The following is a 26,704-nucleotide window of genomic DNA, read 5'->3' as shown; positions in this document are numbered from 1 at the left end:
CCATAGTGCTCTCCGTTTAAGCTCCCATTCAAAACATGGCTGACTGACCATAGATGTTTCTAATTTAAATCATTGAGTTATTCTATGAATGACATGTGTATTTTAAAGTCAAGATGCGACAGCTTAACACTATTCAATAAAATAGTAAATACAAGTTCTTTTTATTTCAACAATTTGCTAGAAATAATAAGAACAGTGGTACCATAGGGGACCATCCTAACTGTAAAAGTGAAAGTAGGTTGTCAGCACGAATCGCTTTATTTCTATTATGAGAGCTTAAGCGTATTTAGTACAAACACATTTTTGTTACTATTGAAATTTGAAGAATAATAAGAGGTTAATACACGGCAGGAGAGGGCCGGAAGGTGATAATCGGCCCGCAAAATGAATAATGGACCCGAGGGCTTTAGCCCGAGGGCCATTATTCATTCAGGGCCGATTATCACATTCCGGCCCTACTCTGACGTGTATTAATGTCTTTAATACACTTAGTAGATCTTATAGTAGCATTTAAAAAAAACAACAACAAAAAACAACAACAAAGTTCTTTCGTTGAAATTCTTGTCTACTCTTCTACTGTTCTGTACAGAGATGTTTACTGTTTCTGTGTTCAAAGCAGTAGAATCTAGAAGCAAGTTTTATTTTCATATTTTTCGGAATGAAATGGTCGTATTATTTCTTCAAATTTCAATAGTAACAAAAATGTGTTTGTACTAAATACGCTTAAGCTCTCATAATAAAAATAAAGCGATTCGTGCTGACAACCTACTTTCACTTTTACAGTTAACTGTTTGATGACGTAAAATATGACGTCATTGTTTCAGTTTGTTCACGTGCACATGTTCTGCGGGCTGATAACTAGTTCTCGGCCCCGGGCCGCAAACTCATAATAGGTCACGTGACATTCATAATCAGTTGAAATCATAGGCAATTTGTTACTATATATAGTAACAAGTGTATTAATAGATAAAATAGCTAAAGCCCTCGGGTCCATTATTCATTTTGCGGGCCGATTATCACCTTCCGGCCCTCTCCTGCCGTGTATTAACCTCTTATTAATACACGTCAGAGTAGGGCCGGAAGGTGATAATCGGCCCTAAATGAATAATGGCCCTCGGGCTAAAGCCCTCGGGTCCATTATTCATTTTGCGGGCCGATTATCACCTTCCGGCCCTCTCCTGTCGTGTATTAACCTCTTATTTATAACCAGTTTATGACCACATTCGATTAGAAAATTCAAAATATATCGTTTTCGCGTAAAAAAACTGCGTTCGCTGAATGTGTTCGCGCAATATCTTACATGTTCGGTTCTCAACATTCTCTTAATTATTTAAATCAAGCAAAGCTGTTCGGGTCAAAGGTTACGATCTGACATACAGACAAAACAACAATTTTAATGACTTGTCTGGTAATACATTTTACGAAATATTTCTGTTTTTTTATCATTTGCTTCATTTTTATTTTGGTAACTATTGACTAATCTGCATTATTCAGAAGTGATGTGTCGGAGATATCATTATCGATATATGTTTATCTATGTGCAGAATAATGATTGTTGTGGAAGTTGCACGTTTATCAACAATTGAACAAATTTTTCAAAATTGTTAATATCACAAAAAATGCCAAAAGTCTCAGTAATTTAAGGTAAAAAAAACAGTGTGTGGGACACAGTTTGATAATTTGATAATGATTAATGAATTTCTTCATGATATGAGTAAAAACCAGATATTAAATCACTCTAGTAAATGCTTAAATAAATTGAGGGATAAAGTTGTGCAAGCTAATACAGTAGACGGCTTCAAATCAGCTGTATAATATTCCATTTGGACCAACTCCTCTCTTCCATAATTTTCAGTCAAATCGGCCCCAAGTCGGATTGGCCCCAAGTTGAATTGGCCCCAAAATAGTCATATCGGCCTCAAGTGAAATCTGCCTCAAGTCAGATCGCACCATTTTTGTGTCGCCTCTACGGAGTAGTGGCGACATATAGGGATCACTTCTCCGTCGTCTGTCTGTCTGTCTGTCCGTCCGTCACAAAACTTGTCCGGACTAATCCTCATAAACTACTGGTGCAATTTCATCCAAACTTTACAGGAATGATCAGTACCAAGTCTAGTTGTGCTAGTTGTGCATATTGTCAGCATTTTCCGGTTCAATGATTTTTGTCAGAGTTATGGCCCTTTAATAATTTTTTATTTTAAAGTTTGTCCAGACTACTTCTCTTATACCACTAATGCAATTTCAATGAAACTTTACAGGATTGATCTGTAGCTCAAGTCCTTGCGCATATTGCACGGGTTTTTTGGTTGAATGATTTTTGGCCGAGTTATGGCCCTTTGATAAAAAGGTGTTTTTTTCTGTGTGTTGCCAGATACACAAAAGCTTGTCCGGACTACTCCTCATAAACTACTGGTGCAATTTCATCCAAACTTTACAGGAATGATCAGTACCAAGTCTAGTTGTGCATATTGTCAGCATTTTCCGGTTCAATGATTTTTGTCAGAGTTATGGCCCTTTAATAATTTTTCACATGAATTATTGTCACTTCTTATCACTAAACATTACTCTGCCAGAGCAACAGATAACGTGCGTATTTGCGTATTTATTCAATTAATTTTATAAAATACACAATTGATTTTTTAAGAATGCGTATCAAAACCCATAAAAAAAAATAAAATACGCAATTGACTTAAAAACCCGTGCGTATTGTCATTTTCATCACCGCAAAATTAATCTGTCGTACGCTCCTAGTTTTGGACAAATTATATCGATATGCATGCTATCCGAATAATCAAATGCTTACTAATCAACGGTCTCCGGTCTTCTACGGTCACGGTCTCCAAAGACCGACTAAGTCATATCAATAAAGCATAACACCGTCGATTTGTCTACTCAGGTCGACTGTCTTTACAGACGGGCAGAGACCTTTGATTTTGCGGAGACCGTTAATAAGTAGGCCCCACCTGTATCAAAGCAATATGGCGTCGTACAAAAGGGAAAATGATTTGAAACATAACAATCGTAAATAATCAAAAATCAGTCAGAAAACGAACTTGTTAAAAATATTATGAAATATAACATGAGCATTTTATATAAAAAATAAAACAATTCTGAAAAGTTCTAGTAAATTGTTAATCCTATTTTCTTTTTAAAACAGTTTAAATTTTATTGATATTGAAACCATAAAATTCATATCTTCATAATTGAATACCCAATTGATATTGAAATCATAGGGTATCGAGTTTTGGAATACCCAATAAATGGAGCCAATACCCAATTACAAAGGAAATGATGGAGTAATACCCAATTCACTTTTAAAGCTTATCTGTTGCTCTGCTCTGCTTCTTGTCTCAACACCCTGGGTTGGTAAAGACTTGAAATCTTCTTCAGCAGTGCCGTTGCTGAAAGTTGTTTCGCACGATAGCTGCAAGCATAAAAATTAAATGAAAGTATGAAAAAGTCAATTATAATATAAATGTATATTCATTTAAATGATATTATACAAATTAGAAATTTATATGAATTATATTTATATTGTATCATACACATTTTTCATGATCAATTATTAGTCAATAATCATTATATTAGCCTCTGTTCAAATTTATTACTAATGAAATTCAACTTGACATCGAAAAAAAATGGTCGTTATGTCACACACACAAAAAATGATAAAACATATTTACCTGTTCCAAGCTTGAAATATCTGCGACTGCATAGATCGGTAAGTCTTTTGTTGCATATCTGGCATTGGTGATGCTGACGGCTTCTTGTCAACATATGACCTGTAATGTAAAAAAAATATTGTTACTTTTCATATTTATTATCATCTTTATACTTCTTTATACTTAATAATTACTTGTAAAAATGTATTGATCAATATTTAATGTCCACTTATTTTTTTTATAAAAGAGTTTGTAGTATCATACGAGAATATATATTAATAAAACATTTTCTGTTCTTTAGTATCATCTTTATGTATTTAATGTCCCCATATTTTTTATGAAAGGAAACGTTTGTAGTATTATACAAGAATATGTATTAAAATATGTAATCCATTAATAAACTACAGTTAAATGTTTAAGAGTCAATTTTTTCATGTTTTTCTATTTAGATTGATAAAAAAAATATATCCAGGTGTGTCGGATACGTGTAACTAATAAACAGCTAATTTAAAGCAATCAGGTAGGAACAACATGCTACATGATTAAATGTCTCACTCTTTAATAGGATAGATATCACTATAAATAAGTATTTTTTTCGGACAAAATAATCATAACAGAACAGAACATATACATTATTTCTGACTGGGGCTTAACACCCATCATCACAACATCCATATACATGTATATTTATTATAATGCATGCACCAAGAAATCATGTTATGATAAATTCAATATGATAGTCATCAATTATATCTCTAATTATGCATTCATATATGTTATATGTCTATATTGTCTGTGTGTTCTATATCCACTCATGTGCGACAAATCAATTTAAGTTTGAACACGGTCACGTTTAATCAGGTAGCATGTTCTTCACACTTAAAGTTACATTTAATAAATTTCATAAAAAACTAAATAGCGACATTTCATTAATTAATTGTGTTTTATATCGACTCCAGGTCTTATTTTGGTGTCCAAACAACCTAAATGAGTTTTATTAGCATAAAAAAGGTAACCTCATTGTGGCGAAATGGGAAATACAATTTCTGTTTGCATGAGAAACTCCGCCTTTGGATCATCCGTACATCAATATTAAATCAACAAACATGTCTATAAGTGGCAGTCCTAATTTAACGGTATATTTCCGCATTGTAACGGATGTTTTCATACAAATTTAATCTTTTTACGAGATTATTACTTTTACTGAACCCCAGGTTTAGTGCACCGTGAAGCTTAAACGGTTAAAGTGTGTTTGCACAAGAAAATATCACATTTGCTGTGTTCCGGATAGCAACTATATAACTGTGACGTAGCGCATACACGAGCTCATCATAGTCTTCATTTGCATGTTAAAATTCGTATACGAACTTTAGTGTTACCGTGGGGTTTTCCTTTTAAAATCATAATTTATGAACAATATTGGATGAGATTTACAACAATACTATTAAACAGGTTAATGAAACTGTAGAATGTTTGATTTTTAGGCCAACGGCAAAATATTTTTACATATTTATTTAATGTAACTTTAATTACCGTTAATTGCATCACGCATTCGTTAATCCAGTAGCATTGCATCTCTATTTATTTTTATTAATCTATTTATTTTTATTAATTAACTATAATTTAAATTAAAATGTGCTCTTTAAAAAAATGAATTTAGAAATAAAAATGTATTTATTTTTTATTTATTTTGCTATGGCAATTAATTCACCATTATTTTTAAGTTATTAAACCTGTTAGTCATGATGATATATTAGTATGGTACTATCCTGCTTTTCAACAAAATATTGGTATATCATCGCCAAGAAAATTTTGGACTTGTGAGAGGCTTAAAATGACCCCAGGTTGATCATAAGGTAACGTGTAACCAACGCTGAAAAGCCTTTGACTCTATCTCAATCCATTGTGAAGTTGCAGCACTTTGAAATAAATTTTGATGGAAAAAATCGAGGCAAAATAGTGATTTTTGGCAATTTTGAGATGTCCCCTCGTTGCCATGGTAACAGGAAATTTAAGACTGAGCATGTGGTTACAAAGGCAATGGTCCAGTCAACATTTGTGCCAAGTTTGATTAGTATTGAAGCATTTTTCATAGTTTCATAGCAGTTTGAACTTGTAAGAGGAGGCTTTTCACTGAAAATGGCCATTTTTCACAATATGCTCATGGGGGAAAGGGTTAAGAAAACTTAATTGTTATAGCTATAATTAGCAAAGGAGACTGTAAATACCACACATCAGTGCTTGACTTAAGGTTCAGCAAGTTGTTTAATTAGGTGCAGAGCTGGCTGCAATACATTGTGCAAGGAAATCATCCAGAATATATTTGACTTTTTGACAGGTTGTATTCAGTCAGTTGTACTTTTTGAAGCCAGCTTTTAACCTATATCGGTGGTTCCTATGATTGAAAAAAAAAATCAAAAATTACATTTTGTGCAAAAAGAGATATTAAAAGTACACTTGTGTGTTTGATAATGGTAACTTGTGGTAGAAAGTGATGTCCTGTAATGCCAGGAATGGCACAGCGTCAATTTTCCAAAAGTACTGGGTGAGAGTGCTTTAATGAATAAAATGATATTTTTCTTGGTATCGATTCATCCACAAAGTCCTATTTAGTAGGAAAAAAATGAGCTGAAACACATTTCCTATTCAATGGAAGGCAGTTGTAATGGTGTTGCATGGTGTTCTATGGACTACATTTTTTTAAAGACTGAGAATAAAGGCTTGAAATATTGTGAAATATTTAGCTGGATGTGAACTATAAAGAACAAAACATAATAGGCCTTTATGCTTATGAATTGTAAAATTGAATTTAAAGGTATGCTGAAGTGTTTCCTGTATAGAAGATGTCAATATAGCCTGCTGGTGGTTGGTTGTTCCGCCAAGGGATTTATTTATGCATAAATATTTGCATGTAGGGGCATGCAATCCCTTCATGACTTAAAAAACATTATGTCCTGATTGCTGAAAATTAAATAAATTGAAGTCTGATCTGGAGAGATGTTACTCGATTTATTGCCTAACACTAACAGAATCAGTTCAGTAAAGTCTACAAGTTCTTGCAAATTGTATCATGATTTAATTGATCTGAAAGCTAAGTATTTGAAAATAAAAGAATTTAGCGTAGAAATAAAGTACTGGGCCTATTATTTTACTTGTATGCCAACACAATCAACCGATTTACTCCTTCAGCTGGTAATGCCAAGAATTATATCATTCATTGAATTTAATTAGTCATCACTTGCCTGAATAAATCCATTTGGATATTGACTTAATAGTTAAATTCAATTCATACCATTGGCATTTACTTACAATGTGCTATTGTGAGAATGTTCAGGGATATGGTTTAATTTTTTCTTGAAAATTGTATGAATTTATATTGATTAAATATCATGTTAAACAAAAGGACTAAGAACAACCCTGCTATTGACAAGTGTTTTATATTACACATGCCAATTTGTAAATTACAAATATATGGAAACAAATTTAATTTGATAATGAAAAATGGTATCAAAGTCCCATATGTTATGTCTTAAACTAATGAGAATCAATAAAATCACAAACATGTATATAAATTATGTAGACATCTTATTACTTTCCTTGCACTATAAATTTCCCAGATCTTGAAGTATCCAATAAACCATTAAATTGTTGTTAAGTTTCATTGTTAATTTTAAGTTTTCAATAGCAAAAGTTGAAAATTAGAACAGATAACTGTCACTGAATGTACAGTATGGCCAGCAGCACATTGAGTGAAGGTTGGTCAGAGTCTTTTCTGTTTGGCAGGTTATTGTTGCCTTCAGTTTTTATGCTTCCCGAAGGGTGAGCATAAAGTCGCTGCTTTGTCTGTCTGTCCGCTATTCTTGTCTGGGTCAATTCAATAAGAGCTATCAACATGAATCTTTGTAGGTAGATAGATCTCATTGAGTAGATGTGCATTGCACAAGAACCTTAACTCTGCCTTGCCTAATTTTGGAATTATTGCCCTTTGTTTATTTTTACACTTAGAACTTTGTCCGGGAACATAACTCTAAAACTGTAAGAGATATCAACATGAAACTTTGTAGGTAGATAGATCTCATTGGGTAGAAGTGCAGTGCAAAAGAACCATAACTCTGTCTTGCCTAATTTTGGAGTTATTGTCCTTTGTTCATTTTTACACTTTGAACTTTGTCCGGGACATAACTCTAAAACTATAAGAGATATCAACATGAAACTTTGTAGGTAGATATATCTCATTTTGTGGAAGTGCAGTGCTAAAGAAACATAACTCTGTCTTGCCTAATTTTGGAGTTATTGCCCTTTGTGCATTTGTACACTTTGAACTTTGTCTGGGACATAACTCTAAAACTATAAGAGATATCAACATGAAACTTTGTAGGTAGATAGATCTCATTAGATGGAAGTGCAGTGCTAAAGAACCATAACTCTTCCTTGCCTAAATTTGGAGTTATTGCCCTTTGTTCATTTTTACACTTTTAACTTTGTCCGGGACATAACTCTAAAACTATAAGAGATATCAACATGAAACTTTGTCAGTAGATATATCTCATTTTGTGGAAGTGCAGTGCTAAAGAAACATAACTCTGTCTTGCCTAATTTTGGAGTAATTGCCCTTTGTGCATTTGTACACTTTGAACTTTGTCTGGGACATAACTTGAAAACTATAAGAGATATCAACATGAAACTTTGTAGGTAGATAGATCTCATTAGATGGAAGTGAAGTGCTAAAGAATCATAACTCTTCCTTGCCTAAATTTGGAGTTATTGCCCTTTGTTCATTTTTACACTTTTAACTTTGTCCGGCACATAACTCTAAAACTATAAGAGATATCAACATGAAACTTTGTAGATAGATAGATCTCGTTGTGTGGAAGTGCAGTGCTAAAGAACCTTAACTCTGCCTTGCTTGATTTTGGAGTTATTACTCTTTGTTCATTTATACACTTTGAACTTTGTCAGGGACATAACTCTGACACTTCAAGATGTATACTTTCCTGTGTCCAAAACCTACTTGTGGAGCATCGATTCTTGTTTGTTTTTGTTTTTTTTGAAAGGTTAATAGCTAAGGCCATTGTAAATCAGAATCTTATATTGAAAGATGCTACAGTACAGTGGAGTATTAACTATTATACACATGTACCGGACATACAGATATTTCCTGGAAAATTTACCCTATGTAGATAGAGGGCAACTAGCTATTAAAAATCTATAGATTTAACATTCTGGTTGCTAATTAACTATATATAGAATATGTAAGTGAAGAATTTCAAGCACTTATTTGTAGTACATACTTGTTAATAACAGTTTCATTTTCTCTAAGAAGTATTTAAAGGAAATGTTGTAGGAAATGCTGATTTACAATGTAGAAATCAAGTCTCTCATAGACAAGGTTATGGATAAAATGTGAAAGTATGAAATATAATATTGAAAATAAGGAAACATTGTTGTTAGCTACTTAAATAAGTTAGTTGTACTTGGTCATAGTAAACACATTTTATCCAAATCAGGAAGTGATGTATTATCAGTAGGCAATAGGAAGTTACAAATTGAAACATTGAAATATGAAATATTTCAATTAAGTTTGCCTCATATGATCACAGTGATGTGTTATTGTAATAATGAATCAGCTTCAATACATACACTTTCTTTCATACAATGGATATTATTGTGAACATAGAATGGAGTAATGTAAAGCTTTTCTTGAAAATTTATATGGTTAAGATTTTTATAATAACTGGTAAATAAACAAGCAGACAAAGCTACTATGGTTATGAGATTATATTGTGGTTAGAGTAATATTAACCAACTAATCATTCAAAATTATTATGAAGCGGTTTGGTCTGGAGCATAAAGAATTGTCCAGAGCAAAGAATCTGGTCTGAAGCATAAAACCTTGACCAGAGCATAGAGTCTAGTTTGGAGCATAGAGTCTGGTCCAGAATATAGTCTGTTATGATGCATAGAGTCTGATCCAGAGCATAGAGTCTAGTTAGGAGCATAGATTCTGGTTTGAAACTTAATCTGGTCCAGAACATAGAGTCTAACAAGGAGCATAGATTCTGGTTTGGAACTTAATCTGGTCCAGAGCATAGAGTCTAGTTAGAAAAATAGATTCTGGTTTGGAACTTAAGCTGATCCAGAGCATAGAGTCTAGTTAGGAGCATAGATTCTGGTTTGGAACTTAAAATTAATCTAGTCCAGAACATAGTCTTGTGAGGAGCATAGATTCTGGTTTGGAACTTAAGCAGATCCAGAGCATAGTCTAGTTAGGAGCATAGATTCTAGTTTGGAACTTAATCTAGTCCAGAACATAGTCTGGTGAGCAGCATATATTCTGGTTTGGAACTTAATCTGGTCCAGAGCATAGAGTCTAGTTAGGAGCATAGATTCTGGTTTGGAACTTAATCTAGTCTAGAACATAGTCTGGTGAGGAGCATATATTCTGGTTTGGAACTTAATCTGGTCCAGAGCATAGAGTCTAGTTAGGAGCATAGATTCTGGTTTGGAACTTAATCTAGTCCAGAACATAGTCTTGTGAGGAGCATAGATTCTGGTTTGGAACTTAAGCAGATCCAGAGCATAGAGTCTAGTTAGGAGCATAGATTCTAGTTTGGAACTTAATCTAGTCCAGAACATAGTCTGGTGAGCAGCATATATTCTGGTTTGGAACTTAATCTGGTCCAGAGCATAGAGTCTAGTTAGGAGCATAGATTCTGGTTTGGAACTTAATCTAGTCTAGAACATAGTCTGGTGAGGAGCATATATTCTGGTTTGGAACTTAATCTGGTCCAGAGCATAGAGTCTAGTTAGGAGCATTGATTCTGGTTTGGAACTTAATCTAGTTCAGAACATAGTCTGGTGAGGAGCATATATTCTGGTTTGGAACTTAATCTGGTCCAGAGCATAGAGTCTAGTTAGGAGCATTGATTCTGGTTTGGAACTTAATCTAGTCCAGAACATAGTCTGGTGAGGAGCATATATTCTGGTTTGGAACTTAATCTGGTCCAGAGCATAGTCTAGTTAGGAGCATAGATTCTGGTTTGGAACTTAATTTAGTCCAGAACATAGTCTGGTGAGGAGCATATATTCTGGTTTGGAACTTAATCTGGTCCAGAGCATAGAGTCTAGTTAGGAGCATAGATTCTAGTTTGGAACTTAATCTAGTCCAGAGCAAAGAATCTAGTTAGAAGCATTGATTCTAGTTTGGAACTTAATCTAGTCCAGAGCAAAGAATCTAGTTAGAAGCATTGATTCTGGTTTAGAACTTAATCTAGTTCAGAACATAGTCTGGTGAGGAGCATAGATTCTGGTTTAGAACTTAATCTGGTCCAGAATATAGAGTCTGGTATGGAGCATAGATTCTGGTTGATACTTAATCTGGTCCAGAACATAGATTAAGATTTAGGCTCAACTAGGACTAGACTGGTCACATGTTAAAGGTCAATTATATGTCAGAAGTATGTGAATAACTGATTAAAAAGTTGACATTATTAAGTATTTGTCAGTTTATAACTTCAATTACTTAATGCAAAGTCATAAATTTAATTTGATAGTCAATATTAAATTTCATTATCTGTATCTTAGCAAATAGAAAGTCTAGACTTGTAACTTCTGTGGTTATAATCCAGATTGTTTTTTTATGAACTATTCTTATTATTCTCTCATTGAATTATGAGATGGTATAAAATGTCAAATATCTTACAACATGTTTTATTGATGAAGAAATACGTTTTTGTGTTTGATGTAGCTCTATGTACTTAGGTGTCAGAATGGATTGGGTTTCATAAAAAGCATGTTTTTATAATGAGATTAGAGAATTGATACACTTATTGTATGAAACCATCCTTGTCTTATGTTAATAGAAAAATGTCAGACATCATCACCATGGTGACATTTTAGATGTGTTCTATATAGGCTAGATGTGTGATGAATGTAAAGTTACAAGTGTTGGAATTTTTTGTTTCATTATTCGGTAATTGCTTCCTGTCATTCATTCAAAATCTTAATATGCCTCTTTTTGTTAAGTTTCTTGTTTGTTATTGTTGTTTTCCATTGATTCAAAGTAGGTACTGTATACAGAACAATGTTTACTCAAGTTAAATATCAGCATATGATATTGGTATTCAGCATTTTTTAGTCAGACATTTTTTTTTTATTTATCAAAAGCAATCTTTAAACTTAGAACAGTTTACTAATGTATACTTGACAAGTTACAGTTTAGTTAAGAAATACTTTTGCCAAGTTTCGATCATTGAAATAACAAGGGGGATTCAAATGTGTTTGTATATTTTGTTACAGGATAAATGATATAAATGGAAGGGATATAGTGTTATTCTTGTGTTGGATATTAAAATGAGAGGATGAGTGTGTGGAAACGACTGCAGCGTGTTGGCAAGTCTGCCTCCAAGTTCCAGTTTACAGCTTCTTACCAGGAACTACAAGTTGAAAGCTCTAAAAAATGGTAATAAAGTTATGGTGTTTTTTAATTTGATTATGTATTTAATATTTTAAAGAGACTTTTTGCATAAAATTATATTCTTTTTTTTTTTTCAAATTGTGAATACTGTTTATGTACAGCCTAATTGTAAGAAATAAGTCTAAATGTTAATATTTATCTAACTTTTAGACAGAAATCATTTTTATTTTTACTAAAATAAAGATTTTTTTTTTTTTATTTAATTTTCACCAAATTTCCAGCACAACACCAGAACAAATGTGCAGGTCTTTGATTTTACAATTTTCTTTGTCTATAGGCAACCAGACAAGATTTGTATTGTTTGGACCAGAAGGAACAGAAGAAAGTCAACTATGGTAAGTGGTCCTTTAACAGGCGTAATAGTAGTAGTTTGAAATACAAGCGCTTATATGCAAATATGCATTTTATTGATATGATTAGAATTCCAGTTATTTAGAAGACTGATTGACGTTTCAGCTTCTACAACAGAAAGTTATTAGCCTTGGCCACTACTATAGAGTCAGGCCAGCTTGGACATCCCTGCTGTCTTACTAGGCACTCTTCTGTTTTTTCCTTAATCTTTGTACTTTGATATTTGAATCCTTTAAAAAAGATAAAAATATGTTCCAAATTTGAAGCAATATAAATCCACTAAAAAACTTCAGCAGGTTAAAAGTTAAAATAATTCAAGTAAATAATATTAATTGGGTTTTGTGAACAACCGATAATGATTAATTTCCAAAGATTTAATTAGTTGCTTGATATTCGAAATAAGTAACACTTCTAGTTTTACTTTAAATTAATCTACTGTAGTATGGAATTCTGTTTGGACCCTTTGTTCTTCAGCTTTGTTCGTCCAGATAATACTTATCACTGAGTATTTTCAGGATACCTTCTTGACCAGGAGGGCCCCGATAATGTTGTTATAACTTTTGGCCCAACCCTTTTGTATATTTACATTAATGTATTTATGTAAAATTGTGAAAATTCATGTATGTACATATATACAATAATATATGTTTAAACTATACCTTCTTGACTTAAAGTAAAATAGGAAATAATAGGGAAACTGTTGCTTTGTTTTCTTATCACAACCAGCATAAATCTTTATATCAACATCAAGACTTCTTCATTTGAGGGTGCCTTAATCCTTATTAATTAATGTGTCATTTTGAAATTGTTTAAACCAGTATGGACATCAAGAGCTTCATCTCAGTTAGTTTAAATAATTTTATGACATTTATGTTGGCACAAGTGTTTTCATATCCATTTTAGTTACATAATTGGGAGCCAACCATAAAGAATCCCTATTTAGGAGAAGTGATTTGGACAGTACCAGAGAATATAGAAATACAGGTGACATTGTTCCGTGACAACAAACATTCACCATATGAGGATAAAGAATGGCATTTCGTCATTGAAAATGTAAGTGATTTTATTTTTTTTTATTAAAATCATTCAAATGTGATTAATAATTAATTAATTGCAAAGTTACTAAAAAATTATGCCCCTTTTAGCTTCTGGTTCTGGCTTTATACATTGTCTTGGATTTGCTTGCAACCTCAATATACCAATGAAAGAATTAATTTGAAATTTTGCACATGTTTTGTGATAATAAATGATAGATAACTTCTAAAGACCTGTAGCTCAAGTGTATTTTGACCTTATTATACCACTTTTTTAAACATACAACATTCCTAGTTAAAGTTGTTTTGTATGAATATCCTGTCTCAACATCCATTGCAAAATTCATTCAGAGTGTAATGCAACATAAGAAAACTCCTACAACATTTGAAAGTTCCTTTTGTATAACTGAAACTGGTGTATTATGAAAAAAGTTGGACACTTACCAAAGTCAAAAATCTGTGAGTCATGTGATTTCCAAACCATACAGATATTTTTATTCAAAAGAAAATTTATATTTTATTTGTATATTACACAGCAAGATAAAAGTGGTCGCAGGAAGGTGTTGGCATCAGCAGCCATCAATATGATGAAGTATGCCAGTGATATACCTACCCAACATGATCTGACCATCAAACTCAACCCGGCTTCAAGAAAAATTGTATCTGCCAGGATCAAACTCACACTGTCTTGTGTATTTCTGAGGGAGGGTAAAGCTACGTAAGTATTTAGTCTCTTCATAATCCACAAGTTTTTTTAAACCACTTGGTGGATTGGTAATAGAGTAATAAAAGTAGAGCTAAAAACGAAATCTTCTACTCAAGAACTATGATATGCCCCCCCCCTCCAGGTCATTCAGTATATATAGATTATGAATAACAATGTCTAGAAAAGCTTTTGTGGTTATTAATGGACATTGTCCTTGCATCAAACAAGTTTTTAGATTTAAATGAAGCCACAACACAGCTGACTTATTATGTAAAGTATTTTGGGCTTTATGTTTAATAAAAATTTGAATCTTATGGATAAATATTTAACTAGTTTGTATGGGTTTGCACTAAACTGAAGTGTTAACTATGCTTCCTCATATACATTGTATCAGTACTGGTTAGTTTATGAAAATAATTGAAGTGATTAAGAATTTTTCAAACATCTTTTTTCATAATCAAGATAAAAAAATATATAGGCTCTATGTTTATGCTCACAATGAAATATCTAACACCAGTAACTGTGCTGTATACTTGTATAAATTCTGATATACCTGAGTTATCTTAATTATACCCCCACAAACGAAGTTTAGGGGGGGTATATAGGAGTCAGCTTGTCGGTCGGTCGGTCGGTCGGTCCACATCATGGTTTCCGGACGATAACTAGAGTTTGGAATGAGGTATTGTAATCAAACTTGGTATATAGCAACCTTATGTGGAAACTCTGGTTGGTATTGCATATGGACCCCCTGGGGTCAAGGTCAAGGTCACTGTTACTAAAAATAGAAAAATGGTTTCCGGACAATAACTATAGTTAGGAATGAGATATTGTTATCAAACTTGGCGTATAGCAAGCTTATATGAAGACCTGGGTTGGTATTGCATTTGGGCCCCCTGGGGTCAAGGTCAAGGTCACTGTTACTAAAAATAGAAAAAATGGTTTTTGGACAATAACTTTACTTAGGAATGAGATACTGTTATCAAACTTGGTGTATAGCAAGCTTATATGAAGACCTTGGTTGGTATTGCATTTGGACCCCCTGGGGTCAAGGTCAAGGTCACCGTTACTAAAAATAGAAAAAATGGTTTTTGGACAATAACTTGACTTAGGAATGAGATACTGTAATCAAACTTGGTGTATAGCAAGCATATATGAAGACCTTGGTTGGTATTGCATTTGGACTCCCTGGGGTCAAGGTCAAGGTCACCGTTAAGAAAAATAGAAAAATGGTTTCCGGACAATAACTAGAGTTAGGAATGAGATATTGTGATCAAACTTGGCATATAGCAAGCTTATATGAAGACCTTGGTTGGTATTGCATTTGGGCCCCCTTGGGTCAAGGTCAAGGTCACCGTTAAGAAAAATAGAAAAATGGTTTCCGGACAATAACTAGAGTTAGGAATGAGATATTGTTATCAAACTTGGTGTATAGCAGGCTTATATGAAGACCTTGGTTGGTATTGCATTTGGGCCCCCTTGGGTCAAGGTCAAGGTCACCGTTTAGAAAAATAGAAAAATGGTTTTCGGACAATAATTAGAGTTAGGAATGAGATATTGTTATCAAACTTGGTGTATAGGAAGCTTATATGAAGACCTGGGTTGGTATTGCATTTGGACCCCCTAGGGTCAAGGTCACCGTTACAGTGTTACTAAAAATAGAAAAATGGTTTCCGGACAATAACTAGAGTTAGGAATGAGATATTGTAATCAAACTTGGTGTATAGCAAGCTTATTTCGAGACCCCAGTTGCGATTACAATTAATTGAAATATTTCTTTGTACACAGTTGATAGTTTGTGTTCAAATTTTTCTTCAGACTACTTTTTTTTCAAAAAGTTGCTGGTGGGGGTATTAATCACCTTCAGTGATAGGTCTAGTTTTTTATTGCATAATTTATTTAACCTAAGTTAACTTTTGAATGATATGTAGCAGTGGGTCTTTAACCTTCACCTTGAACTGTTAATTGTACAAGTAGCTGTAGTTTTGATATCATGTTACTTTAATGAATTTTAATTAGCCAGTATTTTACATACAAGATGACTGCTCAAATTACATGCTTGTACATATATTAAATCAGAATCTAAAAACAATTGCTCATTGTTTCTCATACTGAAGTTAGACTTGAACAAAAATAATGCCCTTTAAAGTGAACAGATACTTATTTAAGACCTTTAGGAAAAGAAGAAAAAGGTTAGAAATTAATTGTGATTTTAAAACACTTTTAGTGTGATGTGGATCTGGAAATTATTTGGAATTATGTTGGGATATGTTATTTTGATGATATCAATATTATGTTAACTATTTTCTTGTCTAATTTGTTAATTGTAAAATAGCTACAAATCTTAATTCATAAGGACAAGGGCAGGAAACTTAAGTTATCTTTCTAAACTTTCCATCATTCGCCTTTAATTTCCTGTCAATTTTTATCATGGGCAAGTGGTTATCATGTCTGACTTGTAATCTAAGGATCACTAGCAGCATGGGTTCAAACCGGATAAGGGCTACATTGAGTAAAAAACTAAGGTCATTGCTCAATTCTGGTTAGTTTCTGGAACAGATTCTCCAGTGTCTATAAGCTTATAGCTTCCACATAAACTAAAATAAAGTTTTTATACATTTTGAATGGTCAGTTGTGATATTGAAATCATAAAGTTGAGCAGATATAATATTCTAGAGTTTATATGCGGCTGCTCTGTCTCCAAACAGATGACAGTGCAAGTGATAATTGCGATAAGATAGATAAACAATTGTAAATTTATTAGCAATTTAACATTTTTTATGATTTAAAATGACTGTTGTTTATATGTTGTTATTTAAACATAATAGAGATGAGGACATGCAGAGTGTGGCGTCACTGATGTCAATAGGAAAGACAGATATCGGGAATCTAGATGATGTAGAGGATGATGAAGAGTCGGACATGAATCTTTCTGCAAAGGTCGCAGAGATCACCAGTCAGATGTCACAGCTTCATACAGCCAATCAAAACATGGGTAATCCCTTTGGTGACCCAGATTTAGATGTTGATGAAGACATTGGTATTTGTTGTTTTATTTCTGCTTTTTGTTTATTTCTCGCAATAGGAGTCCCAACACTATACAAGTTTCTAAACAAATAAGTCTGCTTGATTTTAACCTGAAAGTTGTATATTAAGCAACATGAATATGTAGGGGAAACAATCAGATATGTGTATGAATAAATGTAAAAGTCATTGTTGGACTCCTAAATGACAAAACACCTCTGTTTAACAAAGTAGGAAAGTGATATAATGGTGCATGAATGGAGTCTGTTTCTTCAGGTTTAAGAATGTGATCTGTATGAAAATAAGATTATGTGCTATATATTTGGTTATATTAATGGAGATACAAATATATTCAGATTTAAATGAAATTGTTTTTCAGAGGTGTGTTTATCCGTTTAACCACCTCAATAAAAGGAGGTGGTTTATTGTTTTACTGAGGTCTAAAGTATATTTATTTATAACTTGAGACATTTACTTGCCAATGGTCTATTCATGACCTCCAAAGTTGTACAGTCAAAGGAAAGGACTTGGGGTATGATTCAAAAAAAGACCAACGTTTTTCTTTACCAGCCTTCAACCTTCCATTCATCATTTTGGAATACTTCATTTACATTTATAATTTATTTTTGGATTATTGTGAATGTAATATGGTTACTCTCACAGATGTTAGTAAAGCGTTTTAGCCCTTCTGCTTACAGTTTTCACTTTCTTCCCCATTGTGTGGTTTTTGCCAGTTGTTTGTGGTTTTTTTTCTCTTCCTTGAAACTTGGTCACCTTCAGCTTCATTTAATTGTGTGCTTATATATGGAAAGACATTTTAATTTTTGTGTCTGAAGCCACTTGACCAAGAACATTGATAAATGGCATGTTGGTATTATTGAATATATGGCAAAAGCTGTAAACTGACCTGATTTTCTTTATAATTTTTCAAGCTTTTAAATTGCTACGAGATATGGAGTTTGTGTGTCGATTAAATTTTCATATTGGATTACCTTTAACTTCTCCAAGTCACTTGGCTTTGGTTTGACTATTGAAAGGAGAGTTATTATACTCACCTCAGCCTTGGCGTAACACTTTGGTAGTTAGTTTTTGTTTTCAAGTTAGTATATCCAAAACTAATGTAGGGAATGTATTGAAACTTCACACACTTTTTGTAGAGCATCAATCATAGGAGGTCATTTTCCAAGGCTCATAACTCTAACATGGATTTTGACAAAATTATGGCCCTTTTTGAACTCTGCATTATCCAGGCCCTTTTTGTACAGTCAAGCACTGAGAATAGCCAAGCGCACTGTCCTACCAACAGTTCTTGTTTAACCATGGCCCGCAATCTAGACTTAAATTATAGCGTTTTATTTTTTTTTTTAAAATATGACTGGCATGTAACATACTTTTAAGATTTAAAGGTTCTGTCTTCAAATAAGGACTACCGGTGCATATTAGTTTGTGAATTCAAAACTTTATCTTGTGTGATATTAAAGTGGCTCAGCTGATCTGCTTTTGATGTTATTTAGCTAGTTCTTTATATATAGTTCAATATAGATGCATGATTTCATTACCAGTCATTGGTTTTTTTCTTCCTTTGTTGTGTTGTTATACAAGTAAATTTAAAAACATTTTGTTGTTGACTGTTGTAAAGTTATGCATGCTTCCAAATATTGTGAAAGGCAAGGTGTATACACATAAGATTTTGTTTGTAAAGTGAAAATTTAAATGTATTTTAAGTAATATTTTTACTATTAAAAATAATAATTGGGTTGTTTTAGTTTTAATTGGCTACATTGATATGTAATATGTTCATGACTGATCTTTAATAAAGGTTGCTGTTTTATTTGCATTTTCACAGATTTACTTTTCCTCAAAACAATTAAAGTTTTCCAAGAAATATTAATTCAATGATTTTTAAGAGAAAAATATAACATGGTTATTGATTACCTTTGAGAAATTGTATATCAATTTTAGAAATTCATTTTCAGATCAAATGTTTCAAAAATACACACCTCAGAAACTTCCTCTCAATCCTTTTGAAGAAGCGGAAGAAGACAACTACCAGATTCCAACAGCAGAAGATTCTAGTGCAAATCCCTTCGATGAGGAATTTGAAAATAATACTGGTAATATTAACAATAGTGCAAGCACAAATCCTTTTGAGGATTCTACAGAGTTAGATGAAAGTAACCCTTTCGCTGACAATTTTAAAGACAATTCAGTTGAAAAACCTGTGAAAAAGAAAAAGGCTCCATCCCCTCCCAAATCTAATTCTCAAACTTTATCTCCAAATGAGCCAGAGAAATTAGGCAATGGGGCGAAGTCCCCAGTTAGATTAGAAAATAAGGAAATTGTTTCACCTATGGAAGAGAAACAACATAAATATATAAAATCACCAAAGAGAAAGGCCCCTGTGGCTTCTAGACCTGTTTATCAAGGGACACCACCCTCATCACCAAAGGAGGATAGAAAGTCAAGGCCGATAACTCCACCTCCAGATGCAGGGGGAGATAATCAGAATAAGCAGACACCTAAGACAGAGTAAGTGTAACTGAATATACAACAATTTTAAGTTTTAAATCAAGCAAATGTTATTGCAGTTTTTGATATTACCTATAAAATTTTCATTTCTTACATATTTAAAAAATGGATACAAAAGTTATAAATGATTGTTAAGAAAAATGGTTCAAGCTTATGAACGCTTTAAGTTTTTAAAATAAATTCAGTTATATACTTCATTTGTCAGTCTATTTACCTCAGTACTGATAAGAATGTTTTACATATAGGACCAAAGTGATAAAGGAAATGAATGGTACCCCAGTAGTGAATGACTCGCCCAGTACAGACTCCAGTTATGTAAGTGCATTGTCTTTATGTTATAGAGGACTTGGGTATATTTTAACGGATTTTCAACAACAAATGGATTATAATCCATCATTGGTCTATTCAAGTTTAAATTGATGTCAAACAGTATTTGCTACAGTCTTCTTATTGTTGACCTTTTTGCTACTTTTTTGATACTCCTTGTTGAAATAAGAAAGAAAAATCATTCTGTTTTGAAAATATTCCTGTTTAAAAAGCTTGCGTCTTTCTCATTATGACATTTCTAAAGATATGTTGTTGTTTTTTGTATAAAATACTTTTGTGTAAAATTGGTTTGACTCATTATGTATTCTATTTTTCTTCTTCTTGTGCTTATAGAGTGAATCTCCAGCCCAGAATGCACCAAGCTCAACTCTTGACCTTTTGGGCTGGTGTAAAGAGGTCACCAAAGGTTATAAAGGGGTCAAGGTTACAAATCTTACAACATCATGGAGGAATGGCATGGCATTCTGTGCTGTGATACATCATTTTAGACCAGATCTTGTGTAAGCAGTTATTAATAACTGATCATTTTATATTTCCTGAAACTATTTAATGTGTGAAACCTGTTAAGTGTATTTCCTAATATTCCTTTTAAAGAATTACTTTATGATGTTGTTATTATGCATAAAACAAGCCGCAGGAATATTATTCTTTTATCAATTAACCAAGAATCTCAATTTTATGAATTTTGATTTTATAAAAGTTGTAATTTAATTTCATATGTAACATGTTTATACTGTATGTCTGTGTATTTATATGTGTTTTTCCTGGTTTTTATTTTAGATCATTTAGTAAGCTAGCCCCACATGATATTAAAGGCAATAATAGGATAGTAAGTATGGTTGAAATAATATTTTTTTTTGTTTCTTTATGATTATTCAAAACTAGAATAAAGTATTGTTCAGTACTTTATAGTTCTAAGATTTATTATGCCCCCGCCATGTAATGGCCGGGGCATATAGTGTTACCCTGTTCCGTCCTTCCGTCATTCCGTCCTTCCGTCATTCTGTCATTCCGTCATCATCAGTTTCCGTTCATTATCTTAGTAACGGTTGCACACATTTAACTCAAATTTGACATATGGATATGTCATGAGAAAATACAGGTCAAGTTCGAATTTGGTCATGGTTCGATGATTTTTGGCAGAGTTATGCCCCTTTTACTTTAAAATAAAATGAAATTTTCAGTTTCCGTTCATTATCTCCCCAACGGTACAACACATTCAACTCAAATTTGACATATGGATATATCATGAGAAAATACAGGTCAAGTTTGAATTTGGTCATGGTTCGATGATTTTTGGCAGAGTTATGCCTCTTTCACTTTGAAAATAATATGAAATTTTCAGTTTCTGTTTATTATCTCCCCAACGGTACAACACATTCAACTCAAATTTGACATATGGATATGTTTTTGGAATGCCCAGGCCAAGTTTGAATTTGGTCATGGTTCAATGATTTTTGGCAAAGTAATGCCCCTTTTACTATGAAAATAATATGAAATTTACAGTTTCTGTTCATTATCTACCCAACAGTGTTACATATTAAACTCAAATTTGACATATGAATATATCAAAGGAATGCCCAGGCCAAGTTTGAATTTGGTCATGGTTCAATGATTTTTGGCAGAGTTATGCCCCTTTCACTTTGAAAATAATATAGATACATCTTAGGAATAAGCAGCTTAAGTTTGAATTTGGTCATGGTTCAATGATTTTGGACAAACTTATCTTTCTTGAATGTTGGAAAAACTTTGAACTTTCAGTTTCAGCACTCATACTTTTGTGGAAATGTATGTAGCCATTATTTTGGCTACAAATATGAAATATGCTTTTTTCAAAAGGTTAAGACTGAATAATTTCAGTGCCTTGAACATTGTATGAAAATGGTTTATGTTAACATTGAAAAGTTTTAAGGGCTTTGAACTTAAAATTAAAAAAATAATTTGTGCAAACAAATTTGGAACTAAATATTATAACATCTGAAATTTTGGCTGCATGCGGGGGCATCCGTGGCATGATGACACATTTCTAGTTTCAATATAATATTTATATACATGTAATTGGTTTTAGTAAACAGTAACTATGAAATGGAAAATTCATTTATATCCAGATCAATCTAGTTTGTCAAGAATATACCTAGATAACTTAAGATACAGTGACTGTAGTTAGCGAAATGCTGTATAAAACATGAAGAATATTGATATTATTTATCAATTGTTATTGTATCTGATGGGGTCACATATTTTGTGTTTTGTTATAAATTTATCTGTTCAATTAATCAGATATCAATTTCATTATACCTTTATTCACATATAGTTGTAACAACATCTATATAATCACTCATATTTTTTCAGGTTTAGAGACATGTAGTGTTAACTCTTACATGGCTAAATTTATAAAATGTACTTGCCAGGCTTTGACTTAGGAACTATTTGTTGTAAGTTTGAGGGATTTCCATATCAAAATTAAGCTGGCAACAGTTAAAGAGCTGGGTCAGACTTTATACTTATGATGAAGGCAAGTTATTGGTAAGCTTGACACAGTATGATGCAAGTTTACATGATTTTACCTATATTTAATAATACAGGCATTTGATGCTGCAGCGAGACTTGGAATTCCTCGTGTGATAGAACCGTCAGATATGGTGTTACTGGCTGTCCCAGACAAACTGGCTGTAATGACATATTTACATCAACTGAGAAGTTACTTCACTGGAACATCTTTAGAAGTAAGATTGATATTGACATTCTTCAGATATGATCATGTCTTAGTAATGAAATGTATTGTCATATTAACAAGTTTCTCAGATGAAAAGACACACAGCAAAAGAGAAATCAAGATTGTTAAATCAACAAAAATACAAAGCAAATTCAAACCTATGAAGAGTCCATATAATTTGTGTCCTTAAGTGTCCAAAAGTGTTAAGTAGTAAACCATTTTACAAAAATAAACCAAACTTACACAAGATATAGGTACCATATATTGCAATTTAAAATAAGTTTCAATGGCAAAACTATATATATATTATTTCAGATTCAGCAGGTTGGTCCTAGTTCTAGTGAAAGTACATATACCCTGGGGGAGCATGATACTGCAGAAGATGCTGCCATATCTAAGGAAATGTACGGAGATAAAATGAGTGATAGAGTTATCTCCCCTGCTAAAGAAAATCAACCTGTGAACTCCGACAGTGATAAAGTTGACAAACATGTGCCAAATGGAGTACAGGATAATGTAAGTGATAAAAGTAACAGATCTAGTCTTTCAAGGGGGAGTTCTAAGGAAGGGTCTCCAACTAAATCATCTAGTGGATCAAAGATAAGCTCGGAGTCTGACAAGAATGAGAAGGTAGAGAAAGGGGAGTCATTAAATCCATTTGGAAGTGATACAGAGGAAGATCAAACAGATGATGTTTGGGTTCAGAAAAATAATACAGAACACCAGCCTGAGATTACAGACAAGTAAGTCAAACAATTGTTTCATATTGACCTTTACAGTAAGATTTGTTTAGACGTAACTTTGTTCTATCAGTCTTTCCGAAAGACCGTCGGACCATCGGCCCTGACTGGTAAAAAATCAGAAGGTCCGATAAAAATATATGTATTGACGGCCCAACGGTCCGGTAAAAAATTAAGGTTTTTATAAAAACCTTACATTTACCTAAATTTAAAACATATCAAAATGTTGTCATTACACAATATAAGCTCATGCAATGCTTGTCAACTGTTATGCATTCTCATAATGCAAACTTTAATGTATCAACGTAAGATAAAAATATCCGACAACTAGTACAATTAAAAGGCAATAAGCCGCGTAAATTACATAAGCAGCCCAGATGTGAAAGGTCACCCGCTATTAGTTTGTTTACACAAATGAAAGTGTCAGTGTATTAATTTGAACAATTTACGTCTTTAATCGACAGACTTAGAGTAATGCTAAATTACACGTGTGCTCAACTGGTGTTTAGCTATGAAAGATCGTCCAAGATGTTGACAAAAATTAAACTATACTGTGAAGGTACCAAAATCATTGAACAATTAATCTGTCAACTTCACTAAATTACCGATATATATAATTCTGTTTACATATGCCAGACTTTTGCTGAAATTTACCCTCTCATTTTGCTAGTATATAGTCTGTATGGAATTAAAGTTTAAATAGCAATATCCATTGAATACATGTATAACAATATTTATGTTTACATTTTGATTGTGGTGCAAAAAGATAACTTCACATCGTTGATAATATTTAATATAATTTTCTTTTTGTACACAAATTTTTTGTCTGCTGACACTAAAAAAATATCAAGTCACTCAAAATGCTATACCAATCAGGTTTTTTTCGGTCCAGTAAAATCATGTTTGGTCCAGTAAAAATTTTCAGTTTACAGGACCTACTGTCCAGTAAAACTTAGAAGTCTTTTGCATAGACTGTTCTATTGTAGTGTAGTGCTTATTTTATTCTCATTTTCTTTTAGTAGTATGTTGATATAATTCATAATAATTTGATTTTGATACCAGCTTTGATGTGTTTATATTGAGCTTAAATCCAGGATTTTTTTAAATTAAAACATTTTTTACAAAATAAGAATTTATAGACAAGAGAATTATACTTGTATTGATTAATAGGGTATAAATCGCAGTAACCTAACATAACAACATTCAATAAGTGTACCTAGGAAAGAACATTTTTTTTTTATCAAAAAAAGTTTCCCTTGTCTGTGGACATGTCAATAAATTCATTTGACAATATCTAAACTATGTGCTGTTTTTGAGGACATGCATAACTCAGAAACTAAAAATAGTTTATGGGCCTGGACAAAAAGTTAAATATGTCTTTTGGCTTCATGTGTAAAACATGCAATTGGTTTGAGAAGTGTACATTTTGCATTACCAAAGGTCTCATCTTATACCTTTCTTCAATCTTCTGTTCTTTAAAATTATGTTGAAAATATTTCTGTGTTTTGAGAATATTTCTAAAAATGTATCTGTGTTTCTGAAAATGTATCTTTGTTTCTTTCTGTGTTAGATCATGTTGTGTAAATTACTTTTGTAGAAAAACTGAGAAAGTTAAAAGAGATATGAATTTACCAGGTTTGAAAACTACAGAGCATAATAAGGTAAATACTGATTATAAATAGAGCTTTAAATTTGTCATGATGAAGTTTTGCACTCTGTTTATAGACAATATTTTAGATAAGTAGCCTGAAGTACTAAAGTTATGTAATTTAACCTGTAAATTAAATTTAAAATTTTGTCTCCTCATAAATTTTTTAAGTTTGCTCATAAAGCAGGTCATAGGAAAATTATCTTTTATTTTCTAGAGAAAGGTAGTGTCTTCATCAAGGGAGATGACTCCAGACACACCAAACTCTGAGGCATCAGATTCTTCACAGGTTAGTAGCTCTTATATGGCTCTTTGACTTATATAATCAAGGCCAATTACATGTGCTTTTTACTGAGAACATTCTTGAACTGTATGTTGTTTTTTTACATCAGATATTTTATTCCTATGCACATATTTATTGAGCTGATTTTTCAACAAATAATTTCTCAATGCCTCCTTGGTATGATAATCCCTTTTGATATAACAAAGGTTTTCTTTGTTTTATGTTTATTTGCCACAGTTTTTCAGCAAATCCTCATATTTCTTTCTTTTAACTGACATGTCTAATTTGTTTTTTTCTGCAAACATTTAATGAAAAAACATACATTCATAAAAACATAATGATTCCCTACGAAATTAACTGTGATAGCTTGCAGGATATCTTAAATTGCCAAAATGAGTTAAAGTGCTTTGAATTACGTCAAGCTATAGTTATACATATGAAAGACATTCCGCATATATCAAAGGATTGAAATGTGACAGAAACAGAACACCTCTAAACATCATTGGAGTGCCAAATTAGTTCATGTTTCCATAAAAGTAATGTCTTTTAACAAAATAAGCATAATCTTAGGTCAATCCACCTTATGATGGCAAATTAAAATCTTGATTTTCTATGACAAGTTAGGTAAGGGCCATAAATGGTATTCCAATTTTTGTCCCTATAGTTGTTTTATGTGAATAATCTAATAATAAATACAAAAATGTAGTCAGTTTATCTAAGAACTGTTACAAAATTCAGGAATATTTGTTTGGTAACTGTCCCACTTTTATTTGTGTGTTGAAGTAATAAACTGTTGTCTATTTTTCAGTCAAGTAAAAAGTCACGTCAATTAGAGTTGAAGGAAAGGGCAAAGCTATTGTTACAAAGAGCTAGACAGGAGAATGAAGGAAAACAGAAAGAAATGGAAAGTTCTGTGGAAAATCCATCTGATGATAATCCTGCTACATCTGAACACAAGTCAGAGACAGATGTATGTTTGTATTTCTCTGTGTATCAAATCATGTCTTTTTGAATAGTGATTCTTTGGCTGTTAAATAGTTTTTGCAAACTTTTACTCATATTTCTCTTACAGCTCAGGGTTTATATGGACCTTTCCACTATTAACAGTTCTATGCATATTGGCTGTTGGCTATCCAATTGCTACATTGGATACTGACAATATGAATTAACTTTCATTACTCATCAGATTTTACCAATGTAGGAATTATTTA

General features: G+C 32.5%; 1 protein-coding gene across 11 annotated transcripts in view; it reads left to right on the top strand.

Moving 5' to 3' along the window:
• Positions 1-1,284: 1,284 nt before the first annotated feature.
• The window catches only part of LOC132721708 (EH domain-binding protein 1-like), a 58,047-nt gene continuing 32,627 nt past the window's right edge, over positions 1,285-26,704 (top strand). For 5 of the 11 annotated variants that reach the window (XM_060706081.1, XM_060706080.1, XM_060706078.1 and 2 more), the window contains exons 1-15: positions 1,285-1,408; positions 11,961-12,123; positions 12,416-12,473; positions 13,393-13,542; positions 14,060-14,241; positions 17,055-17,266; positions 19,227-19,779; positions 20,025-20,094; positions 20,440-20,606; positions 20,887-20,935; positions 22,692-22,832; positions 23,138-23,565; positions 25,160-25,223; positions 25,428-25,499; positions 26,302-26,463. In XM_060706081.1, the coding sequence (XP_060562064.1) occupies positions 12,023-12,123; positions 12,416-12,473; positions 13,393-13,542; positions 14,060-14,241; positions 17,055-17,266; positions 19,227-19,779; positions 20,025-20,094; positions 20,440-20,606; positions 20,887-20,935; positions 22,692-22,832; positions 23,138-23,565; positions 25,160-25,223; positions 25,428-25,499; positions 26,302-26,463 (2,409 nt within the window). In that variant the 5' untranslated portion in view covers positions 1,285-1,408; positions 11,961-12,022. The other 6 variants (XM_060706079.1, XM_060706072.1, XM_060706074.1 and 3 more) reach the window with 6 other exon arrangements.

Source organism: Ruditapes philippinarum, unplaced genomic scaffold, assembly GCF_026571515.1.
Source record: "Ruditapes philippinarum isolate M1 unplaced genomic scaffold, ASM2657151v2 ctg831_1_1_1_1, whole genome shotgun sequence".
Taxonomy (NCBI): domain Eukaryota; kingdom Metazoa; phylum Mollusca; class Bivalvia; order Venerida; family Veneridae; genus Ruditapes; species Ruditapes philippinarum.
This window is presented reverse-complemented; position numbering and strand designations above follow the sequence as displayed.